Here is a 26,809-nt window from a genome sequence, read left to right as displayed (position 1 = left end):
AATAAGCGATTTTCGTACATGCATCTGTCATTTCACGTTTCAGCTACGGAACTGGAGTATCGGGAATTTTCAGGCTAGGCTAAATTTAATTTCTTATTCCATCACTTATGTATCAAGTTTTATTTACATTGATCTATTTTTTCTTAACTTACATTTATATTTAAGTAAACTCGTTAACTCAAGTGGCACGACGTCTCTCTCATCAACGAGAGGACTTGCCGCTGAGCTCGTTATGCTGGGTAGTACTCGCATAGAAATCGTAGATAGACACTGTCTTACTTCTCATCCTTGAAAATTTACCTAGCATTTTGTAATATCTGTTTAAAAGAAATAGAAAAAATATTTTATACGCGTCGTTTCACCAATCTAGCTACAATAAAAACGAAAAAAAAAAACTATCGCCGACTGATTATTCTAATTTTGCCAATTATTTTCCTCTTCGATCGTAATGAGATAACGGGGTTTAGAGTTACGCTTGTATATAACTTATCTAGATGATCATAGCTTGTACGAATCACAGGATTTATTTGCACTGGTTTAAAAAAAGGATAAACATTGTGTCGTATGGAATAACAAATAAATAACTAACGTTAACAAAAAGAAAAACCGATGGGTTGCGTTTATTTGGATACGAAATTCAATCTACAATGATGACCTAACAAAACTGCCATTTGATTCCTGCTCCTGTTCCCTGACCTCTAATTTTGCTTGAAACAGGATTAGCCACGTCTTACCACTCATTCGTCCTTGGAAATCCTGGAATATCAATATTGAAGTGGTTATCGAAATCGTCATTGTAACACTGTCTCCTGAAATCCAATTAGTTGTTTTTGTTCATTAGCAATAAGTGATAGGCACATAGACGGTTTTTTTGATAGTGTTTGTTCCGGAATGCGTTAATAGTTCACTTAACGTTATACCGAAGTTAAGTACGAAGGCTGTTCAAGCTATTCTATTGAGCGGAACGTATATTCACGCATGGCTATGTCCACAGAGTCTTCAGTTTGGCTTATATAAGCAGTAGCGGGATGACTGGCTTTTTCTCCGTAAACAAGGAATACATAGTATCATTTCACTTGGATGGTTGACGTCTGTTCTTTGGCAATTTCTAAGTGGTCCGTTGCGCAACTTTGTTGACCAACTTACTGGTCCTTAGGCAGCACAATGATTCTAACAAAAAAATTATAAACAAGGTTTCAGCTTAGAAAGATAAAACCGTGCCCTACGAAGTTGGAATCTTGCATGCATACTGTAGAAGGACGACTCCCTAAAAACAAGACTGACCGTTTATAATCATTAATACAAAATAGATGTATTTATTACCAAAAGCTGCACACAAACGTAAGTACATACAGTCGTACTGTGATATGAGCACTCATGAGCCTCGTGGGAGATAAGTTCTACCGTTCATTAGGGCACACTAACATGAGCACTCATGAGCCTCGTGGGAGATAAGTTCTACCGCTCTTTAGGGCACACTAACGCGAGCACAATCATATCTAATAAGATCTCAGCTCAGACTACAAAGAAGTGGCCGAAAATACCTATATACTTTCGCTTCTATTTAACAATGATCTCCAAATGTTTTTTTTGTAGCGGCATTTTTAATTATCTCGCGCTGTTTCTAATATTCTATAGCGCCTTAGTTAATGCAGAAACCCGACGATAAGTTCTCAACTTTATCCCTTTTTGATCGAAATGCCACCTTCGCAATCTTTTGTTGATCTCTTGTTAATTCATCTTTCTAAACTAACTGAGATAGGTAAATATGAAGCCGACCCACAAATGAGATATACGTTTTTCTTTTTTTTTTTTTTGTTTCTCTTTGTATTCGAATAATAAACGAACGAAGTGAAAGCCGACGACCCCATACAAATAAAAACAACCTCCTTAACTAGCTGTTTGTCTACCTTTTCGGGCAAGTGAAAAAAAACGATAAAATGGGTCGTGAATCTTTCAACTGCTCGTCTCATGCGACGTACTCAAGGCACAGCTCCCAAGTTGCTGATAAAGCTTGTCTAGAAGTCTGATTGGTCATTGCATGAACGTGCTGGCTTATTCCGACTTTAGGTTTTATCATTTGTCGGATATACGGGCGACACAAAGTCTATCGGTCGCCTGTGAATCAGAATAGTTGTGTGTAATAGGCTAAAACGTGTGCTTAACACCTCCGAGGCAAAGCGACTTTGTTTCCAACACATCGTTGCGAATTGGATGATCACGCATATCCTCTATGTGGCGATAAGTAAAAATAGTGAACCTGTGACTAGTTCTCTGCTGGTCTATATCATTTGAAGAGGGACTATATCCCGTTGTTATGTTTCCTGGCGGAATTTAGGCGAGCCCAATACCGTTTCGATCGAGTCTGCCCTAACATTAAATGTGCACTCAGATCACGTCCATCATTTCGATAGCCAGGGCTTTATGCCGATCGACAGATTATTCGACGTGACCGCTGCTTTTGCTGAAGTGCCTTTTGTGTAATCTCGAACCGGTCTGGCGATATATGCTCTCCATAGAACGGTGAGAAAGGGCCATCGCAGTGACGACGGTACCACGATGTACCGCGCGGCGGTTGAGTAAAAGAAGGACAGCCTTTATGCCCCTCGGTGGTCATTATCTTCTCTAGCTGGCAGACCCTAAGAGTACAGTCTGTAGAGTCAGTTGCGTGGTGGATGCTTTAGAAGAGCTCTATATTGTGAAAACGAGTGTGGTGATTTCTGTTGGTCGATGTTTCTGAACTTCTATTCGACATTTCCTACGAGGCAGCGACACCAGAAAAACGACACAGCAAAGCGCTCCACAGAATTTGACGTGACAAATTTCGAGTGTTAGTTGGGGGCCCGCTACGTGCGTAGATGATTGAAGGCCATCAAGACACACGACAACTTTCCCGTATGATTGGCATCTTACAGCTTCGTAGTAATACGGGAGCGCTCGTTCGACTCTACTCGGCCCCTGGCTACTCCAGACTGTTAAAAAAACAGACTGCTAATTGGCGCTTGTCGAATTGTGATGCTTCTAGCAATGATAGTAATTAAATACTAGTTAAATGTTCCAGATTCAAACCAGCTATTAGTGACATACTTCTAACACTAGCACTTACGGCGACATTAACAGCGTCTGATTTTGGAGGCTATCCGTGACGCTCTAGTCTGTAGCACGCGATATCAGCAATTATTTCTGAAGAAGCATTCCAAGGCTTATATAAGAACGAATTCGATCAGAGTAGTGTACAAAGACCTGCAAGTCATTCGTGAGCAGCATGAAGGTAGTAGGTCAGAAGAGCGCATCTGAAAGCCTGGAAGCCGGAATAGGCTCCGAGAGAAGATACCGGCTCCATTCCGCGCGAGTGATCCTTATTATCTGCGCATCGCTTCTTATGTTTGGTGCAACGTATTCCCACTTGGTTTCTTTTTTTGGCGAATATAATACTGAAATGGGCAACTCCAAACTCGAGTACGGCATCGTGCTCGCCACATATCCACTAACACAGGTTAGTATCGCCATTTTGCCGATACATACAATAGGACCACACCAAATACAACAGCCTAAAGCTGTTAGTTGACGACGCGCGCGTGCGTCAAACGTGAACATTATTATTATCATATAGGATTGTTTGATAGCGTTGCAGATTGTCTTATGCGAAGACAATGGTTTGACTCAGAACAATTCATTGCTACTTGGCTATCATTGGCTACGCGAGGCAAGCTAGAAAATCTGGCACCTAAGAATATAGGTTTATTTATTTCGCATATGCATGAAAACAGTCATAAACTTTTAACGTTTTACGGTATGCCATTGCATTGAAGTACGGGAGCCAGGTTCAACAGCGTGTCTCGTTAGAGTGTTTTCTCGTTTAGGTTGGCTCATTTCATTACTCCGACGGGGTATAGCGAAGTTGGCCATAAATGAGCTCGAGGGCCAGCGGAACATCGCGGCCTCAAAAATAATACGGTCGGACAGAAATCAGCGATGTCTAAACACGAATACGCACTCATAATGACGCCAATTATGACAGAATATCAACGGATATAAAGCGTTCCGCTTAACGAGTGTCGGAAAAAATAGAGCCTTTTTTGACCGACCGCTGTGTGAGTTTTCAGGACAATCATTTCTGACTTGTCAGCTGGATGTCTAACGTTATTCATAGATGCAAAACAAAAGATTCATGAATCGGAGCCCGTTAGCGAAATTCAATATTATCCGATAGAATTTTTTCGCGGTAAAAGCCATCAGGCGTCCAGGAGACTTGTGGCGCCGCAGCTGAAACGTGTATCCGCATCAGTTATGGCCAACAATATACTGTAAGCGTTTACGACTAGTTTACAACGCTACTACACAATATGTCAGATCGAATAAACAAAACAAAATTTTACACTAAAGTTTCATAACGTTACGACGTTAACACAGTTCTTTGCTTGGCACAATCTGTGACAATTGGAATTTAGCAGTTAACGACTATTAGGTTTTGTTGGCAGAGGCACAATAGAAAAGCAAGCCCGACTTCACTGTCGGTATTCCGCAAGTAGAAATGACATCTCAGGCTCAGATAAATAATATGCACGACAGGAAACACCGTTTCAAAATGTCATATATTGAAACAACCGTAGAGGCAATGTGTTAGGAACGATAGAGAAAATCGGCTGAACCGTTTCTTCACTCTGTATCAAACAGGACACACAATGACTGAAGTCGATATAGCGAATTCAAGTAGATAACGTCACTACAGAAGGCCGCAACGGCGTGACGGGTCTTCATCTCAGGAAGTTTGTGAGTCTCAGCACGTCTGCGAAGGTTAGCACAATATCGTGAACTAAAAAGATACGGTCACTGCCTTGCATGATCCCCACTCTAGAATTGCAAACTTCCGGATACCTGGAAGGCCTAAGATGCTGTTGCATACGTTAACTTTCTCGTATGAACAAGAAAACCGAATGCATGTTATAATATGGTGTATTCCGTGATAGGCATAGCGCCGATGACGGCGAGCCCATATAAACACGATATTTGTAGCTTTCAGTCCCAGGCATTCTCTCATTTAAACGAAGCATAGAAGCATGCATATGTACGAAATGATTGAGGCTGCATGAGCGCATCGCGCCACGAGGAGAAGTTTCACGTAAGAACATTCACGGCCCGAAACTCGAATGGAGCTTTCGATGCTGACTAACGCCATTTCGTCAGAGTGGGTCTCAGTTGAATTGGATAGGTCCTCTTCTGTACGAGTTAAATAGCAGTGTGTATCGACGAACCATTTAACATACATCGTCACCGTCATCGCTGTAGATACGACATATCTTAATTTACTGTTTAGCCGTTAAACATATGAATTATCTTCTGGTGTCGTGTACGAACTACATTACCTCACCGTGCAGAATACAGCATGGTCCGATACGACGTCGAACCGAAACCTCGCGTTATACTGACCACTATGGCGACGATATAAACGTGTTCACGATGGGCCCAGTGGCACTGAAATGATATATTTACTGAATATTGAAGTGAATAGGCTCTGCAGTGGTGGCGTAAAAAATTGAATTTAACAGTACTTTATTCTTCCGCGCTTCTAAAACATTATAATAAGTATCCTGTTATTATTATGTTACAGCGCAGCTAATTACTATTTGGAAATATGCCCCTCTGATAGCGGGACTAAGGCGAGTAAATTTTCTGTGACGAACAAAATCCACGGAATTACGGGGTGCAAATGCGCACACTTGATCAAGCGTATATCAATCAATTTTTAAAGTTAAAAGATTTGGAAACTGGTTCTATCGCGTGACCTTACTAAAGATTCAGCCAAAGGAACTATCTACTTGCTTTAGGCTAGTTTATATTTTGCTATTAGATGTTTTCAGACGCTTTATATGTGCGAGAAATCCTAATTAAATGGTGAAACCGGGCAATTTATTATATACGTATTGAAGATCCTAACGTATATAGGTCGAGTCCAAGGTGTGCATCTTAAAGTGTGCATTGTAACTGTCGCAAACAAGCCGCTCGACGGTCTGCTATTACAGCTTTGGTCAGGGCCAATAAACATATTGGCCCTTCCACCAAAGTTCCAAGAGCTATTATCCATTACTACGTAGGCGTTAACAGATTGCGTTGGACAAGCCTTGTATCCGATAAAATAAATCATTTTACTGTTGATCTAATACGCAGAAAACCTGACAGAGCGCGGGAAAACATACAAACTGCAAACGCCTGGAACCGAGCTAACAAAATATCTATTAATATCATATAGCATGTGTCCTGCGCTCCGCGACTATGAAAGTCTATATGTGATACTCTAACACGTACGTTCGTACTATTGCCCTGTTTAGGTCAGGCAATGAAAACAGCGTCTCGAAGAGAGCCAAGCTTTCCTGCCCAACAAAAGCAACAACTCTCTTTAGCGACGTAGTCGATTTTTAATGTCGCACCAAGATCCCTAATTTTAGTATCGTAAAGCTCAGTTGTCAATAGATGCCGATAACCTACCTTTGTAGATAAGTTTTGTGGATTCAAAAAAAGTACGCGTAGCACGACAAACGTACGCCGTACAAGTACTGCACTTTGCTAAACACCAACCATTAAGAAGGTTACTAGCTATCTATTGGCTGGCAATTTTTTTCATTGAGAGGCCAAGTTATTCAATTTCCGCAGCTCACAGTTCACCCAAGAGGTGAACGCGCCCTTTAGCGAAATCCCGCAAAACTTAGGTTGTGTTATGTACTATTCTGTTATATACATACTCTATCCATTTAAATTTGAGCAACAATAACTTCTGCTGTATCTTCAGGAAGACTTAGCCAGTCCATCCATTGCCTAGATAATTTAAGCACTCGTTATGTTCATAGAACATTAATGTACGATTATAATGATAGATTTAAGTCATTTATCGAATGACGGCGAGCTTGGCCAATGGGAAGATGCCATCATTATGAGGGTGCGGTGTCCATGAAAGATGTCCATGTTTGTGAAGAAGCGTAATAACATACAATTTTCTATGCTTGTCATTTGTGTGTTCCATAGATCTTCACGGGTCCCCTGGCGACAAAGATATCTACGTGGAACATCATGAGCGATAAGTCGTTACTAATCGTCTCGTTGATTGTCGATGCGGCCTTCTGTACACTGCCGGCCTTCCTTAACACGCTAAATTTGAATCCGCGAGTATTTTTGGTGTCGCTAATAATGGTCCGAGCTATTCAGTCTGTGGGCGGGACTACAGGCTCGGTCCTCGTTTATATAATCAACGGTGTCGAAATTCCCCATCTGACTTACGCGATGATTCCGGTCAGTAAAAAGCTGACGTGACGGTTTGGACGTAACAGCTATAAGCTCTTGTTGGATATGATTTTGTTTTTTTATTGTTATTTTTTAGTATTTTTTCGTCTAGCTCAAAGTACCTGGTGAACTATTTATGAAAGTTTTACTAAGAATATCTACAGTTATGATCTATCATGTACTTTTAGTTATAGTAGCAGTAGCATATTATTGACAGATCTTCAAGTACAAGACCATGCCGATTATGCATGGGATACGAACCGAGAATCTCACAATAAAAATTACAAAATGAAGGTCACGGTAATGTATCTTACGGACAGGTCCCCAATCGTAAGATAGCTTGGAATCGTCACATACCAAAGCTTTTGTGTTTTGGATCACAGTTATTATTAGCGTTTGTCCTCGACATAAAACTTAGCTTTGTCTTTTTGTCCCATCCATTATCATCGCCATCAGAATCGAGGACGAATGAAGGTGGTGATAGGACGTAAAAGTGTTGACAGCGTGCACTCGACCTAAAAACGCAGAACGCATGAACAGGCTATGATTTCACGATCCTAGATAACAGTAAAGCATGGGGACGGCGCAATAAATGCGTACGATGCTCTTTCTGCCCTGAGAGTTAAAAGATCTGCCCAATCTGTGCAGTAATAGAAGCGCTCTGTAGATTTCTAAAACTTTTACAGCCCTGTTCTTGCGTCAGGCATTAAGTACACATCGCATGACTAGTTCCAGCACGTTTAGACGTCGATAAGCTGAATTCTCTATAGTCTATTCGGCTTAAAGTAACCAATTATATATAATTAACGTATAAGCATCTGATAGTTAGCGTCTTTTAAACCTGCGTTGGAGTCGAATATTGCGAGAATACGAACGATCATTTTGGTATTAGATTTTAGAAACTGTGTATGGGGTAGCTGTGGTTGTAGGCCCAGCAGTCGGGGCCGTCATGTGCGACTTTTTCAACTTTAACGCGCCTTTTCTTGCCCTCGGAGGTGCAGAAATCGCTCTAGCCTTAGTCACTATAGTTGTACTTCCGCCATCATCCGCCGCCACCGACGACCATGGATCCGCCAAATTTCGTAAGGTAAAACATGAAACCTAGAACTTGCCTCCTCCCATAGATAGCTGATTCGACAAATAAACTTTAAATTACATCTTTTCATTACATTAATTGGGCTAACTTATAGCGTCGCTTTTTAAAAGGCACTGCATAATAAACGGTATGATAATGTCGTTTGGCTATTTATCAGTCAATCTCGCTTTTATGTATTGCGACGCCTCGGCGATCACGCAAAATAAACATTAAGGTGTGTTAGTACGAATGCGCGTCTGCAGCAATCTCAGTTCTTGTAAAAAAATTATGTTTATTTAAAAACTGGTCTAATGATTTCGGTACGGCAAGGGACACCTATGTCAATGTTTTTTTTGAAGCCCCTGGCCAATCAATATCGAAAACAGTTGTGAGAATATAAGCGCCTTTATGTCTTAATCCTATCTTTAATAGCAATAGAATTTATGAAAATCCAGGTAACTGAGACGAAAGAAGCGAAAGGCAACCACTCAAAGAGGATTTAATCTGATCGTCATAATTACGTCTTGACGGGATTTTTCCATACCCTAATAGTTGCAGGACATTAGTAAAAGTCAACAGTTTTTTGTTTGTTGGGTTTAATAACTTCATAAGCACGTCGTTAGCTCCGGTTTGTCCTCGAATCATTCGTCGTTGATAGTAGTCGCATGTGCGATCATAGACTTCCTGTAGAAGTGATGTTTGCTAGCAAGTATAAATTGCGGGGTCGTAAGTAGCAACAGACGTATGATATATTGGAGACATTTTTTGTTTACCGAGTCTTTTATAGATGTTCGTAAATGTTAAGATCATACAGCAAAGCAAATTTCGATCAATACTACATGATAGGTCAATCTCGCGAAGATGTCTAATTTCAATTCACTCGGAAGCATCAATATGCTTTCTCATACTCGTCTACAGAAGTTTGCAATAATACTACGCATTTGTAAGTGAAGTTAGAAAACAGCGGAATAAAGGAATAGTTGAGCAGTATGACAGATAGATAGATAGATAGATAAACCCTATAATGCAATGCAATTACCTTAAAATATAAAATAAAGAGACAAACGTTAACGATATAACTTTTGTACCCTGCATATCGGTAACTATGGCAGGCTTTTAAGCCCAGTGTGGTGCTGAATATCCTCACGACGGTGAATGCATTTATACTGATCGCCTATAATGAAGCTACCCTCACTCTACAACTGGAACCATTTGGTTTATCGAAATCGATCAGGGGATTAATTTTCTTCTTTCCCGCTGGCGTTTACGCTATGTCGAGCCTCTTCTTTGGATTTCAGGTGCGTACTCGTTTGAAATGAAGCGTTTGTTGTCATCACAAAAGTTTTGCGTAAATATTTTTCTATATTAATAAAAAAAAATAAAACGGACACAAAGTTTAGCTATTAATTTGGTAGGGAACGGTAAGTGCAAACGTGCGATATCATATACAGCTTCACAAGAGGAAGGATCTTGTCAAACCTTCGATACAATCCTGACGTTTCTTTTTGGAGAGGGAATCTCGGGCCCATCTCTAATTTTCAATGTGTCCACCGTATAATTCACGCTCTGACTGCGTTTTCTAGCCGTTTCCGGTCTATGTCGAGGTTTTACTTTCCTTTAAATTCCCTTTCTCTGTTAAATTACGTCCTATACAATTCGGTAGTTGAAAAGGTATATCTGACACGAAACGTTGGCATTATCTAGGTGTTCGTGTGTCATTTTAAGTGTATGAATCATTTAAGTTTAAACTTTTTATTTTATATATATATATATATATATATAGATATACATATATATGATATAATATGTATATATAATATAGTTATTGTGCATGGGTGGTATTACTTTGCACCGCTGAAAATTGGCACATCAGAAATGAATGGCTCTGTTATACACAGATTTGGCAACGACCCTTAGAACAGGCTCTTATGATTACAATTATTGAATTCATTTACCAAATTTAGAGGGTATGAGCCTGAAGGACACACACACACACATAGCACAGCGCAAAGTCGAGCCCATGATTAGTTCCTTAACAGAACTTATTCTTGCTGGTTAGGCCGTCAAATTTTGTAATTATACTTCAGACAGTTTGTTGAGGTGCAGGGCATGTGAGCTCCATGATCAAACAGAAACAGAGGTCGAATTTTAATTATTAGCATGTCCGGAGCCATTTAACGGGTGGAAAAATTAACTTCTTATCACTACACTCCTAGCACACAAAGTTTGGTAAGTGTTTACTAAATACCATTGTAAGTTGACTGAGTGTAATCAAAGAATAATCACCTTAGAATTAAAGATACCATTTAATGTTCAAAATCAACGCTAAAAAAATAAGGTTATATACCTAACACTGGGCGAAGGGCGTTATAGAAAAACAATGGTTTGTTACTGATGCAATCATTCTAAGAACGGCAACCGGAGCGCTGAAATTACTGCGATCACGGGCACTTCTTGCCTATGGCGGCAGTGTGCTCCTGGTGAAAGCTGCGCAAAGTGACACACGTTTCCATCTACCTCAGACCCAGTGTATGAAAAAGCATGTGCTGCCTTCTGTTCCTCAGTGCTTTTGTCACAATCTCATAACACGTTCGCTAACAGAGCTTATATTAAGCTGACGAAGAGCGAATCGTCCATGTGTTGGTGTGCCTTAAAGCTTCCGTGGTCCGTTTGAGATCCAGAATTCCAGCTGCATCTGTAACAAAACACCGTTTATCTGAGCGTCACCTTATCCAGTGAGTTCCGAAAAGTTCAATGGATTGCACCACAAAGACCTGATCACTAATTGGTAACTTATTTATTAATTGGACTAAAGATGATCTTACTTTCTAAATTCACTATATACGTCAATGGGAAAAAATAATTCATAAAAAAGTAAAGGCTCGATGCAAATATATACCAAATGTGGTATAAATTTCTTTTTCCACTGAATACGCTAGAACAAATTAAATGTTTTGGGGCTCCATTGGACAGCTTTGTCGCGATGTGACGCCCTTTCTCACTAAAAGTTATAACAGTTCACTGTGCTTTATTCAAGCTGAATGCATGCGCATGTAACCTTCCTGCTCGACAAAGAGGGACTGTTTCGGCCCGGGTCGAGTTGGAGATCGTTACTTATGGCGATTTCGGCGAGACAATAGTACATTTTCAAAATACCGTGCCGTTTTCTGAAGGACACATTATAGCGTACATAAAATTCAACTTGATTATCCTGAAATGTACATTTACCTTACGTGTTATATGTTACTGTGCTTTCATCAACATTCACAGATCAAACGCTTCTCAGATCCCCGGATTATTATTATTGGTGGGTCAGTTTTATCCATTGCATCAATGATCGGCCTGGGCCCTGTGATGACTGTATGGCCTAGTCTTCCGGTTCTTCTTCTTTGCCAAGCGGGCTTCGGACTGGGGCTTGGCCCAGCGTTCGTCTGTTCATATCTGCATTCGGTAAAAATTTCCTTTGTTCCTATGATGAAGGAACTTCTCACCAACAAGAACTGGGAAATATACTGAAATAATCTAAGCCAACCTTAAAAAGTCAATGAGATAGATCAGATTAAAGGGTCCATGTGATGAACCCACATGGACTATTTAGTACTGTGCTCGTCGCAAGCATTTATGATGGCTATATAAATATAAAAAACTAGCATTAAATACACGTTCTTTTCAAACTGAAATTTGACTGATTAGAGGGAACTGAAGTACGTTTTTCTATTGGCATCATCTCTTAATAGGTACATATTATCGACAAAGGACGAGAGTCAAAGGAGGCGCTGGCAATTGTAACCGGTTTGATGGAACCTTCTGTGGCTATAGGAAATCTTCTCGGGAGTATCTTTGCTGGCTGGATGCTGCAGGTTTTCAATTATACGATTGGTGTATCAATCAACGTTGCTCAACTAGGCCTAATCGTCGGATTACAAGGTTCGCTTATAACTATAGAGAACTGTGCCCAAAAGTGTAGGGCTAAGCAAGAACAAACAACACTTAATAAAGATGCCTCAGAGAACGGTGATGCTGCAAACGCAAAAAGCCATTACGGTGCCTTACACTAGACTGTGTCAGTTGGTGGCTTCCAAATCTGAAGCCGCTTAAAGCCTTAATGAAAACAACAAAGAAAGTCTAATATGCCTAAACAAAAAACAAAACCCACAATAATCACACATGTAACAAATATAAAATTTATTATTACAAATATATCAATAACGGTTCACCACCAATGCCGTTTCGACAGATTTAGTTACAAAGTGCCTGTGATCAGCACCGAGTTCAGTCAATGATCTTCTCCATACCTAAGCTGTACGCACTTGATTAATACATGCTCATACTATCTCACTTGTTGATCTGTTCCCACTATCTCTAATATTCAAGAAAGAATAAATTACTAGTAGCTTGACAGGCCTTGCCAAATCAAGTGAGAATAGTATCCGAAACGCAGATTTTCATTACGTCTTATAAAATGGCGTTAATTGATTGACACTTTAGAGTTGACAATACACATTGCGGGTGTATGATAGTATATTGTGAAGTGGCTATGAATTAATGGCTATCGCGGCAATACGACGTCGGCCAGTTTTACGTCACCCAGACGACGACAACGACGGCGACGGCGACGGCGGCGGCGACAGCGACGGCCAGGGCGACGTTAAACCTCGGTGCGAGAAATTTTTCCACTAAACTTGATTCTCCGTCTAGACAAACGCTGTAATCCTCAACGTTTACTCATCAATCGGAAATAGACGAGCCGCCGAATCAATTGCTATTTCATTAAAGTTATATGCATCGACCGCTCTATTGTATACTTAATTCATCTTGTCTTCCTTTTTACGATTATATTCAAGTTCACTTCAAGATATATATAGCGAGAGAGGCAGGGTAAACCTTCAATTTATGTTTATGATAGACGAATACGTAGCAGTGTTATGTTAACGCGCATTTAAAGAACGCCGATGGAGCAATACTATCTGCGTAACCAATTCAGCCACAGGTAATCGTAGCAAAGCCGGTATAGGGTGAGTGATAGCTTTTCCGGTTGGCTAAAAATTATGCTCATGATAGATACTGCTAAAAAATCTCAGAAAATCAGAAAAAATTTCGCCCCTTTATGAGAATTCAAAGGTTATGAGCTCATCCATTGAGCTAAAGCTAACATCTATATTAGTCACTTAGGTACATTGATAACTATCGTTGTCGAAATTATCGTAAAATTCACTTACAAGGACAACGAAGAAGCTTCTCATAACATAACTATACAACCACAAGGGGACACATGTGACTACCGATGTATATTGGGTGTTTTTGGATAAGAATTTAAGTTGAGTGGCTGTGCACCAAAGCCATCGAAATGTTTGTTGGTCTGCGAATCCATCTTCCTACAATACGCGATGATCACCATTAGTCTACGTAACATGTTTCTGTGATGAATCACTGCAAATGTGAGATTTACAAAAGTGCCGCAGTTTATTAAAGATCTACCTTCAGGGCATTCGTTTACGTTTAAAAGACGCCCGCCGCTCGTCATTTTGGAGATAGCAACTATGTTAAAGCAATCAAAATCTTGAAAAGACCATATATATGGCACTAGATTTGACTTTACTTTTTCTGCTACGTTAGCTATATGAAGATGTCACGCGTTCACCCAAGTTACTTCGTACAGCCCTGTGGGTGTTGAGCATAATTTTCGTTGTTCATTGCTCCTTCAATGTTTATGCGCTAAAACAGGTTAGCTCCAGTTCCTACGGTAGAGATTAAGCTGGGTCTACCTTCGACCTAAGCTGGACTGGGTAGTAATCAATTGCTACTGGCGTCTCCCGTTTTGACCTCCGCGTTCCTTTAGTGCAAATCTACTATTAGCAACTATAAAATTATAGCTAGCTATTAAAAAAGCGTCTCTTTACTATTTCGCTGCCGCACAGTAGCTTAAATTAGAGAATGCACGATACTTTAGGCGCCAAAGAATTTACTACGGCTTTTTTATGTGCTCAGTCAGAAAGAAGACAACCGACCAGATCCCGGACCTTATGATTATGTGAGACGAATCGGCATCGTCAGCCTTTCCTTCATCTATTATCGTCGAAATCAAACGACTGGGGTTTTTTAGAAAAAGCCTTAGCCAAACGCGGTGGTCGCGCAGAAAGCTTAGACTGGAACTCAAAAAACAACTTTAATACCATAATTCGCACGTATGTCAGTGTATATCGATTAAAACTTTGAATCGAAGCCTCCTAGGGCTAATGCGGCCACCAAAGCGCAGTGGGGCCAGCTCCAATATTGTACGGGAAGGAAATATATGCTATAAACCCAAATGTAATTGCACGGTAAGCAGAACTTGAAAACTGGATTTCGGTTTTGGCTAAGCTTAAACTATGACTACCGAACGATGGGAGGCATCGCGATTTACAGGTCGATCCCTAGGAGGTCGGCATCGTTAACCGTTTCTTCCTACACACATATAAATGGATAAAGCTGCAGCCGTAGAAATGCATCATTTGATCTCAATACAGACAACGGAGCGGTTCTGAATAAAACAGATTTACGAATCATTCTCGAACATAAACACGTCTGAAATATAAATACGTTTACGTTTGTGTACAGATGAGGTATAAGCCACGGCTTATCTGCAGATTTTAGAAGACTCACTGTAGTCACACAAGCGACTTCAATTGCATGTAGTAATACCATCTTTTTGCGTAATACAAAAATCGCTTACTGAAATATTTAAAGTCGCTGAGTGATTTGATGTGTTTGTAAAACTCCGACTTGGGGTGCCTTGTTAATTGTTTGTACTTGATGCACCTGACTCATGCCTGCTTGGTGGTCAGATGGACAGTCTCGATGATCTCGGCCACTGCGATGATCCTTATTATTGTCGCGAAATCCTTGAAGATCACGGTCATTCTGATGCTGATGGACCAAAGTGCTCAGACTGCCCTGTTGTTGTCCGCTGCAACTGAAAGCTGTCACGTTCTGTACAGCTGGCAAAGATTGCCCTCCGGGTTGGCCAGCAGACGCGTGCGTCCGGGCCAAAGCGATGCTAAGACATTGCACCCACTCCTCTGTGTGTCGTCTGCTAGCTGCCTTCAGAACGAATGCTTTATCGTCTGCAGTGAAAATCTCGAATGCCTTGGGAATGTGTCGGTTACGACCTTGAATTGCCCGCACTGATTGTACTTCACCGATAGACTGCTCTTTACTATCAGAGCTCTATTAGCACATGAAAGAACGAGATGCGAAACAATGACCAGTATGAGAAGTTTGCTCTTATGTGCATGTCCTAGAAACACATATTTTAGCTGTTTCACGTATAACTGTTTTTAGTCGAGTTTATTTGTAGCATACGACGTACCAGCTCTCTGCAGGATAAATTAGCACCCGATAACGTGAAATACTTTGTCCTCCATTGCCGGAACAATTTCCAACGACGTCGCTTCTCTTTTAACTGCCCTTCGATGACAGGAAGACTCTCCTGGAAGATACACACAGAAATGTATAATATTATAAAGAACTCCGATCAGACATGAAATATTAATTCAAGCGCCAGAAGTTTTGCCGTGACCCGGGTGGTTCGCACAAATAAGAGAGCCTGCATGCACTTTCGATGGCTTGTTTGTTATTGCTGATCACCGTTTATTTGAAAAGACAGTAAACTATTAATTTAAGAATCATCCTGCGGAGCTGCTGTACACCTGCAGAAACCCGTGAGCGCGGTCAGGATGATTGCACAAGAAGCACGCCCACATTTGAAGGGCCCCGTTATATTCGAATACGTCAAGGAAGCGACGGCTGCGTAGTTCGTTCATGAGACATTCCATATCCTGTGAATAGAAACCACTCATTTAGTTAGTTAACGTCTGTTCTAAATTGTCATTTAAGTTATTCTACTTAGTGTACAATCGGGTGCAAACGATTTAGCTAGCGCTTATCCTATGCGCTACTACTTGCGTAGTTCTGTTTTCTTCGCGACCTTACCCAATTGGATTGAGGGATGAAAAACATGAATGAAACACAACTATCGTACATACGTTTCAAGAGTAACGTATTAGAAATTTACCTTCGCAGAGGGAAATGCCGACGTTACCAAAGCAAGAAAACTGCGTCCATCGGCAGGTCGTAATGAATCCCAGCAGTGTCGAAGAGCTGCTAGAGAGGGGTCTCGTTGGCCCAGGGCTAAAGGAGACCTTGCTTGAACAGCGAGGAACATAAGGTGTATCCATAACCGAGGATGTTTCGTTTTCGAGGCAAACAATGTTCGGTCATAGAGACAATTGCCTCCCTTACCTAAAAGTAGAGGTGTTTAGTAGAGTCAAGTAGACTGTCACCGTTGATGATTGTCACTCTAAAACCCACAATCGGGGCTCTATTTTTTGCTTTGGAATCTTCATATCGAATAAGCTTCAATAATAAAATCCCAAAGTGATTCGATTTAAACTCTACAGTAATAACCTGGGAGCCGATGCGTATGACCCTTCATATCGAGTGGCACAGAGACGTGCAAGTATTTTTTTCGTAGCAATGCTATTGCGCGGTCCAGTTTGAATTTATTAAGAGCTAATCAATCAAACTTTGATTATGCAAAGCATCGTATCGTATGTACAGTTTCGAGCTTGAAATTATATGTTGCATAATGCAAACAAAAGCTTATGTTTTAGCTAGACTATAAGTACATGTTTACCATAATCAAACTACCTAATGTTACGTGTATGCAAAAATCCGATATAAAACGTATTATCGAAAGGCATCAATGGCCAAAGCTTACCTTGACAGCCGAAATGTAGTTTGGCGTATTTTTTGCCGCTATGGCGTTCCTCGATCGTGCACTTCAGAGGCAAGGGAAGGCGAGCAAATACACCAGCCATGAACGCACGAATTTTATCTAGATGTTTCTCACTGAAGTGTTGAACTGCATCCCGAAGTGGTTCAAAGGGCACACCACCTGTCCCTAGGCCAGATGTTGTCACGAGGCGCGACTTTTCATTCGTTGGACTCTCGACCCCATCTTCATCGTCGGTTTCACGATCTGGTCCTTTACTATCCGCTGTTATGATATTGTTATTATTGTTGTTACTGCACAATCGATTACGGCCAAACGTGGATACTCGAAGCTGAAAGCCTGATCCAGCTTGCTTATCAGTAAGTGGCCTGCGCGGTAGAGCCTGTCCACCGTTATTTCCGCCTTTTCCGACTCCACCAAACGTACCTGGTTCCCCAAGGCTGTCTTTGGCTACTACGCTATCTAATAGAGACTCCTCAACCAAAACAGAGATGGATGCAGAAGCGCTTCGAGCGGACGACGCTCCCGATCCAACAACAGTTCCGCCATGAGATAAACCTACCCCTAGTCTATTTCCACTGCCTTTTAGGCCACTATGACCATTTCCATTGGTCGCATAGAGCACAGCTCTGCTCCCGAGAGCACCCAACGAACGGTGGATAGGGGCATGTTGCACGTGAGTAGTATGCCCAACATGGCCAGTGCCAGACGCAGTATTAGAAGGCGCAGCTGTTGCAGATGTATTGTTACGCAATGCCAAACCGAGTGTTTGCAAAGAACCATTGAATAGGTGAGTAGTTGCAGAAGGTCCCCCGAGGCCGGTATGGCTAGAAGTTAGAGAGGGCCGTGAAGAACCAAATAGTTGCTGTTGAGAACCAGATCCGCCGCCATTGGGTGTTGAAGTAGCGGATGTTGATGTTGAAGCACACGCGGATAGGGTGGCGCCTGATGGAAGCGTGTGCGATACACGGCTATATCCGCCAGGCCCCACCAGATTGTGATAGCCTATATTCGACCCTGGTGGTCCATGGTACGCCTGAACTGGACTTCCAAGAGCCGCCGTTAATCCCTGATGTAAGCTAGTACTGTGCGGCAAAAACTGCTGCGAATGCTGAGAGTGGGCCTTCAGAGAAAAAATTACATTGATTAAAAAAATGAATTGAAACTATCTTCTCTGCTATTGACACGTATTATTGTAACATAAAAAAAAAACAGGTGTCATAGAAAGCGCTGCTCAAGAGTTCACAGACGTTCTTTGCACTTGCGCCAATCGGCAGTTGGTTACGATAGAAAGTGACGAAAACGGCCACTTGGAGGATCGTCAAATAAAAGAGAAAGGGTGCAAAAGTCGAATACAGAAAAGAGTCAATTGGTCATCTGGATTATAGCGAACTGTCGACGTAGCCCTATATATGGTTGGAAAGTTCAATTCTGGCGACGAATGGAACGAAAAAATAACTTGACAATAAGGGTAGGAGACAGAAGAAGGCCATCGAATAACAATAATTATATTTAATAATAATAATAACAACAATAAGTCGATAATAGAGAAAGACTCGCTAACTACGTAACCTATCGCAGTGTACCAAATGATGAATAACTAATAACACATTTTTTGCATATAAGAAATTGCAGCTTCACGTTCATCCTAAAAACTATAGATAGTTAAATACTCACAAAATCAGCGCTAGACAAATATATTGAGCATAGAAAAATCAGGTTATAGTACATAACGTAATACTTAACCGAGAAGGTAACGTGCCAGAGGCTTGCCTACAAGGGCACTAGTAGGTAGACAGTATCCCAACAAGTAAATCAAATCAACAAATTAGAAGATGCAATAAATATCGTGATTCAATGTGAGATACATTTTAAGCATACCTTAATAACAACAATCCTATCTTTCCAACAAAACGATATTAGTTTCTAAAATTGGCACAAAAAGCAGCCCAAGGAATCAAGGGAAGTTTGCATCCGGACATCGTGGAGAACAAAACCCAATGATGCTGCCTCGAAAATTCGCAGTTTTTACTGCCATATCGCGCCGAAAAAGAAAGCGACTTGATGAATACGTTGACACTCAAATGGTAGGGCTCGAGCCATACCATTTGAGTGTCAACGGCGGTAAACGTGGCTATTAATGGTCTTCACTTAGTTGGGAAAGCGAAGGAGGGTACCATTAAAGCTCCCATGACCAAGTTTTTATAATAATGAAAATTATCCGTTATATCAGCACACCAACTTGAGAAAGGGCTTTATAATTATAAGCATTTCAAACTCGCAGATATTCGATTTTTTTTTTGACGTGTAATCAGATTAAACTTGTAAGTGTGGATAATAAATATGGTAAAACTAAGACGCTGAGCCTTTACCTCACATTTACAGAAGTTGGCTTTGAAACCTAAAGATTAATGCTTAATGTGGCCATGCCGTAACGATGATAAATTAAGCAGAATTAACAGATATTTGCTAAAATTCAAAAAAAAAAATCAACCCCCATAAATCGTTGAATTCCCTAAATCATTCGCAATCAACACAAGCTTTATGCATAGGCCCAAACTCTGGTACTCTTCTCTACATCAAAGTTAGACGGCAAATACACTTGAGGACGAAACTAACAAAAAAAAAAAGAGTATTGAGGACTGATTAATGGACAGGATTAATGAATCTATATTCTGTAAAGCAACACTGTGTGTCTCTTTGTAGATCTCAAGGACGGCATCAATCAATAGATGCATATGTCTGACCTCCTTGGCCTGGGGTACAAGCTGGCAACAGCAAACTCTACAGAAACATGGACTTAAAATCAGCGCACATATACCAGTGATCTAATATGAATCTCAAAAATATCGACCAATGATTGCCCACAAAAAATAAAATGAATACATACAAATTTAAAAAAGAAACAGAACTGTCGAGGTCTTTAAGTCGGCGCAAAAGTTGACAAAATAACAATTGATATAGTATATACCAGGAGTCGTCGAATGCCAAGACAACATGCTGATTGCTGGGGTTCAGTATGAAAAATATTTAGAACGTGTCGAAGCCGTTCCTCATAGGCCGGACGATTACGATCTGAGATTCAACAGGACAAAACGTAGGTCAAGTTCGTGGCTTTACTTTCAACAGATATCTAGATAAAATTTCCGCAGCAATCGAGGCCTCGGCCGCGAAGAGTATGTCTAAGTTAACGACTATTTCATGGGATACTTTTATATTACTCTTAACTTAAACCAGAGTTTCTGGACGTCGAAAAGCCACTTAATGAATTATTGCAGATGAATCGGATGCTCGTACAGCTTGATAAATGTAAAGACGCATTCAGATAGGAAAGCTTTTGTATGAGATTAAATATTTGACCTCTTCAAAGTACTAATTTGGAACAATTTATGCATCACCTTCCGCGGTAGGTACTGCTACTGCTGTCTCATGTCATCTATTTCCTAGCAGAATCGAACGTTCCATGGCCTTCTATTCTAGAGTTGTCAAGGCTCAACATAAACAGAAAGCAATAATGAAGGTTTGTTAATACAGAAGACGATCGAGAAATTCAGTATACGGAAACAGATTCGTACTCATAACTAATAATAAGCCCCTTTCAACAATACTTGTTTGGAGCAAAACTACACCCTCATTTAGCTCAGTATGTCTACAAAGATTCACCATCTACTTATTTCAATTTTGCTATGCTATAGAAGTTGAATGAACATGCCAACACAGGCTTGTTTTCATGTTTCTCTAAGAAATCTACCACTAATATATATCATTGATAAAATCAATATTTTTTTGCACCTTTAGCTTCGACTTGACATCAGTCTCCGCAAAACAAACGAAGCAAGTTACGTTTTGCTTGATTTGTTTTGAATATCTATTTAGGCGGACATAACACACAACAGTGAATTTTCAGTTGTCGATTTTGTTGATTGTTGTTGGCCATAGAGACAGGACTTGTTTCCAGGACCCGCCGCGAATAAAATGTAGATGAACTACACATTGGGCTCTTCGGGGCCCATATCAGAAAAAATCGCAACAAAAAAAATACAGCAATCATCGATGGAAATATTAACTAGGTAAACCTAAATTATGAGATTTACTTGAATAATCCTCCGAAAACAAAGGTACACGTCTGAGCAGAGTCACATGTTCCTCTCACACGAACTAGCACAGATTATACCGGTCCGTAGAAAGTTAAAGAAAAGAAAAGGCCAAAAGTCGTAGAGGCCATCGTACAATAATAGAACATCCTAATAAACAGTAATAATCCACGGTTCATTAGTAAATCTTTCCACTATTTTTCCTCAAAGAGGAGTACATCACCGATTAATGGCTTCATATCATTCTGAAAGCTTCAGGAAGAAAAAAATAGAAACACTCGAAGTATAGTCCAAAACGACAAGCCAAGCGCCGATCTCAACTGAACTCAACTTTTAATGGGTATTCGCTATTTCCCAAAAATAAAAGCCACTGTATCTTCTACAGAGATTTCTTTAGAGAGAGAGAGAGAGAGAGAGAGAGAGAGAGAGAGACAGATATATACTTCTAACAGACATAACCACACCACGAAGACCAAAAGCATTCTAAATTTCAAACCGGTTATGCAATAAGCTCTCACATAAATCAAATCTGGAAACTGTATACAAAGCATTATTGCGAGAAATTTAACGACTATAAGCATACTGACTATGTATAGAAAATCCCAAATACCTCTAATATTTTCGACAAACCGGCATAAATCATTACCATGTGTTACAACAATACAAGAATCTCGATACGGGGAACTCGATACCCGTCAATTACGATGTAGATAAGACGTACATCAAGACAGATTTACTGACTGTCGAGCGCGACAAATAAATCGAGGAAGGTCCATGATATAATCCTCGAAGAAGATCTGCATCGATCTTCAAACGCCTACTACCTTAACGAATGGGAAAAAGATCTCAAGCAAGTAAATAGTACATCTCTCAATTAATCGATTAAATGTCTCGTTACCAGCGCTGTTCTGCTATATAGACTCCAATGACCGGTGGAGTATACCTGTATATCTCTAAGGCTGCCTTGTTGTCGTCTGATCTGCTGGAGATAGAATTGTATCATTGAAGGGGACGAGGGATCAGCGTGAAGTTGATTGATTTTGTCTAATGCTAGAGACGACAGTGATGCACTGGTCGAATCCAGAATCGATTTTATTTCCCGTAGAATCGCAACTTGCGCTCCGGGGGAAGCGCTCGCGTCGCTGAGAAGGAGAGACAATAAATCTAAGCTAAGTCGTGCCATATCCTATGGAGAGAACACACAAGAGAAGACCGTTATCACAAGTTCCTACTTTGTTTCATTTTATCTTATTCAAGTTTAATTGTTTACTGCCAAGTTTAGTACTCAATCACAGCCTCGTGAATGTAAACACTTTTTTGGGCCTGACTAATACTAGTACGATCGCTGTACTGGATATTGATCATTCGGACGCTTCTCTAACAATTGTATATTCCGCGATGTCTTTTAGCAAACAACTTCTCTAAACATAAATAGGGTAAACATACCCTATTAGTGTTTGCAACATTTGCGTAAAGTCTCGATGTTAACGCAGTCAGATGAGGCTTTCCTAGTGATGCTTGCTGAACCTGTATTGCGGAAGTAAAGTTAACAAGGCGTAAGTAAGACGTAGGGAACATTCCAGTGTTCAGTATTATCAGAATATAATTCAACTAACCTTCGGCAACAAATCCACGAGTAGTTGTGGTTCGGAATTAGAGACTTCAATGAAGATTCGCAGGACACTCGGAGCTGTGTTTTCTTCGTTTAAGTACGCTGTGAGCTGTGATAGGTTACCGTCAAGAAGCTGTAATATCAGACCCGTACACTCAGTGATGACGACTAGCTAGATTTTCTCCAGTGGAATTATACAACCTATAATACTTGAAAGCTAAGCGTCGACATAATGCCTTTCGCCCCGTGTGCTTTTAACACAAGCCAGATCTGGAAATCTGCCGAGACAAGGAAGCTACCCCTAGCCAGATGCTAATGACATATTCGCTTTTTCTCGTCAATTTTCGCTCATGAATTCGCTGCTTCCCAGTGATTTTTTGTGATATTTTTCTAATGTTTTCAGATCATTGCTTTAGTTCACACACAAAACTTACATTGGCATCACTCTTTGCCATCAGCTCAAATAGTGTCAGAAGTGAAAGACGTTCTGCTTTTTCACATTGTGGCAACAACGAGAACAGGGCAAGCAAGTGATCAGTTATAGCTGGCTCCCGATGGCGGAGGGCGTAGATCGAAGGCAACACCTTACATAGCGCATAGTTTCCTATAAGTAGTTCAAAATGTGCTTAATATATTACATAAGATTTACTATCGACGTATAAGCTCGACCATGAATCTCGTGAGCGATATGGTTCAAGACCACAATTCGACGACGGCAATATGCTCAAATCTTACCTGCAATAATAGAATCTACGACGGGTTGTACATGAGGCACAAGTAGATCAGCGTTCTGTGAAGCCGCAAGACAGAGATGTCTAGTTACCGATCGAGCTAACTCGCGGTTACCTCTATGTAAGAATCGGACAGTCGCCCCAACACTCCGTGATGTCAAAGCTCTCGAGCTCGGCTGATGCTGACGGAAAAAAAAAGAGAATAGCTGTGTGTCTAGACTGGGATGTTCTAGTGGCATGAATCCATTACAAGTTCCTCGGAGACGCATCGGTTGCACTGCTTATTTTTGTTAAGCCCATTTTTTTGTAGTTTGTCATCCCTGTAATTAACTGTAATCGATATTTACCAGAAATATGCAGCTCATAACGTCAGCAGCGACTTTGGCGTGAGGTGGATGCTCGCTCCTCCGTGCACGGGGGCTAAGTTCATGCTGAAGGCATGCTTCCAGTAAGCTGACCAGCTCGCCGCAATACTGCTCAACACAGCGCCCGTCCCTGAGCAAGGATGACAATCTGGTTACTAACAAGCTATCTAATGGTTCTGCTTTTACATGATCAGAGATTATGCGTTCAACAGTTAAAGAAGCCGCTTCTAATAATAATCAGTCACGGCAGAGAACTTTCTGTATATTTAAAAGTTATGCAGGCAACAACTGTGCACTGTCTATATCCTGGAGATACGTTTTTTCATCGTAGACAATCTTTTACATAGCAAGTTATTTAGGGGAAGATAAATCATGAATTCGTATAGTTACTAGTCAATTTTTATGGTCTTGTTCTAATCGATCGCCCATCAGTGGTCATAAACGCAACGTGTCACGAATTTCGAAAAATTGTGCCACGCAACGAATTGGCGATTAAATAAAGTTGATCTGCATTAAAAAAGTGTAACTTCTACTAGAAAATAGGAGAAAGCTACAGCTCTTAATAGTATTCACACACGTTTCACATAAAAAGCAACGCCCACATCAGCGTTTGTTATCGGTAGTTAAACCTTAGCGGCTTATTTGAACTTTTATCGGTTCATCGTCCTAAGAAAAATAGTCCGTGTTTTTTCTGTTCAATGAAACATTATGACTTGTTAGTGTTACTCTATATTTCTAATTGAGGTAAGTTCAGCCGCGTACTATGCGCCGGCGCAAAATTTGTACCCTACCTGATAGCCGTAAGTACCCTAGTAAGGCAAATTTCGACAACGCTCTGTGCGTTATCATCGCCAGCGTAACTTTGACGTGATACCGCTTCGCGAATACGACACAGGACATCAGCAGCACAAGGAAGCACCTGTAATATTAACGAGCAACTAATATCTATGTATAAATATCAGTGGGTTTGAAGCTCAAAAACGATTAAGTTTATACTAGTTTACATCGTCCGACGGAATCTTACGCATCAGCCTACTATGAAGAGGTTCGACAGATCGTATCAACTAGTTCAAACTTAGACGGCGCTCTCATGTTACTAGTTTGATACTGTTTCAAAGTAACTCTGTTTTAGTTGTACAATTAACCTAATTTCTATAGCAGGAAACAAAAAGTCCCACAAGGCATCGCTTTAGTCACCTGCTAAAATACCTACCATAGACATCGCAAAGGATTCACCACAAGTAAACACAGCTCACTCAAAGGGCTTCTACAACACTTCACACTTTCGAACGTAAGAACTATTCAAATGCCACTAAAAGCACATCATGGCTTTATGTTTAACGAATAATATCTGCGGTCAGTTACTATAGAAGCCAGTTTTACTGAAGATGATTTCCTACCTCATGGTCTTCGAGGGAAAAAAGCTCACCAGCGCGCGAAAGTTCCTGCCTTGACAATACTGTTTCGAAAAGCTCGTGCAGCATCGCCTTTTGTCTTCACAGGGTCGCAATATTGCGCCTGTAAGAAGTAAATAATACGAGAATCAACGAATACAACAAACACGAAGAAGATTATGTAAAATAAAGCATACATATTTTCATTAATCTTAAATCTTTTACTCGTTTAACGTTAATTACACACGCAGAGCGGAAAAGTCTAAATAAGATGCTGATAACTGGAATCACATGCACACTCACACAACGAAAGATCAAAGCGTTTGGCTTGGATGAAACATAATAAACACGCCATTTATAAACTAAAAAGGTATTCAGTAGTGAAATAGCAACGATTGATTCTATCGATATTACCGGGTATCCGAATTATCGATATTATTGCACATCTTGATTCCTATGTCCCACTATTTGCTAAGTCGCGCTATCCAAATACTGGGTTTCGTAGAGAACCGTATTTAACCGGAGCAACCGATTAAAGACGCGGTGTGTGGCATGCAAATATTTAATATACGTTGTCTTTGGAATCCCCAACCACAAACTGACCATAAAAAATGAGTGTTCCCGTTCCATAGGTACAATAGGAGGTAGATCTTTTAATGCTCAGACCAGATATAAATTAAGGAATCTTATTAGAAATAACATCCTTTACGAACCGTTTGCCAAATATATGTATATATATATATATATATTTGTTTGAAAAAATCCCTTAATGATACAGACATTAGCCTTGTTAGTTGGAGAAGGGAGATCACTAAATTATTATACGATGTATTATTTCGTTAGTACTCTGTAAAATTTATACACATACATTAGAATAAATTGCAGTCAAGTGAAGAAAGTTAGATACTATGCCTTTAAAGGTAGAAAGGGAACAAAAATTTGAATAATAAAAGAGGGACATTTTTCCCTTTAGGTAGCAAGTTATATTGTGTGGATAATGTTAACCAAGACTAACGTTGAAGACTTTCGTTCCCGTTAATTTTATTGCAAAAATCAAATTTGTTGCAGAAGGAATAAGAAGGAGGAGTTTAGCTAGCGGAACTTCTATTGCACTGTGAAGTTAACACATACATACATACATACATACAGTTGTTGTTTTGCATAACATAATGTCAATAATGAAATCTCGAACTGACGTTACATGTAACAGCTGACGAGCCTCTTGCAACATATGAAAAGTTGCTAACCCACTTTTTTAAGTTTACACAGAAGTTTACTAACCTCATATGAACGACATAATCAACGCACTCCGTCGTAAACACTGAAAACATTCACTAGTATCAGTTAGTTTTATTCAGGGCAAATAATAACCTGAACACTTATTTATTGTTGTTATTATTATTATGTTATTAAATTTAGTTACTGTTGCACTGAATCTGTTTTCGGCCGTAGCCATGTGTCCACATAGAACTTCATGAACGAATTTTTAC

General features: G+C 40.3%; 2 protein-coding genes across 6 annotated transcripts; one reads left to right on the top strand and one right to left on the bottom strand.

Annotated features, from left to right (window-relative positions):
- The first annotated feature begins 2,564 nt into the window (after nt 1-2,564).
- LOC111252448 (MFS-type transporter SLC18B1-like) lies at nt 2,565-13,159 on the top strand. Of its 2 annotated transcripts, XM_022810357.2 has the most exons (6): nt 2,566-3,496; nt 7,021-7,284; nt 8,168-8,362; nt 9,463-9,648; nt 11,621-11,800; nt 12,088-13,159. In XM_022810357.2, exons 1-6 carry the CDS (start codon nt 3,266-3,268, stop codon nt 12,406-12,408), a joined length of 1,377 nt encoding a protein of 458 aa, XP_022666092.1. In that variant the 5' UTR covers nt 2,566-3,265; the 3' UTR covers nt 12,409-13,159. The 2 variants fall into 2 exon arrangements, with proteins under 2 accessions (XP_086848044.1, XP_022666092.1); XM_086991918.1 differs by lacking the exon at nt 11,621-11,800 and having other exon boundaries at nt 2,565-3,496.
- On the bottom strand, nt 12,512-26,809 carry melt (ventricular zone expressed PH domain-containing protein melted). 4 transcript variants are annotated; one of them, XM_086991912.1, is made up of 15 exons: nt 26,743-26,809; nt 26,601-26,640; nt 25,326-25,443; nt 24,717-24,844; nt 23,908-24,055; nt 23,565-23,742; nt 23,264-23,433; nt 22,834-22,962; nt 22,664-22,744; nt 22,161-22,403; nt 17,109-18,246; nt 16,404-16,630; nt 16,039-16,167; nt 15,699-15,818; nt 12,512-15,556 (listed from the first exon to the last, which is right to left on the bottom strand). In XM_086991912.1, the coding sequence occupies exons 3-15, from the start codon at nt 25,407-25,409 to the stop codon at nt 15,071-15,073; spliced, it is 3,261 nt and encodes a 1,086-aa protein (XP_086848038.1). In that variant the 5' UTR covers nt 25,410-25,443; nt 26,601-26,640; nt 26,743-26,809; the 3' UTR covers nt 12,512-15,070. The 4 variants fall into 4 exon arrangements, with proteins under 4 accessions (XP_086848038.1, XP_022666089.1, XP_022666088.1 ...); XM_022810354.2 differs by having other exon boundaries at nt 12,512-13,780; nt 15,063-15,556; nt 26,601-26,799; XM_022810353.2 differs by having other exon boundaries at nt 26,601-26,799.

The sequence above is a fragment of the Varroa destructor genome, unplaced genomic scaffold (genome assembly GCF_002443255.2).
Source record: "Varroa destructor unplaced genomic scaffold, Vdes_3.0 BEIS01000006.1, whole genome shotgun sequence".
Taxonomy (NCBI): domain Eukaryota; kingdom Metazoa; phylum Arthropoda; class Arachnida; order Mesostigmata; family Varroidae; genus Varroa; species Varroa destructor.
Note: the sequence above shows the minus strand (reverse complement) of the source record. Positions and strands in the feature narration are given on the sequence as shown.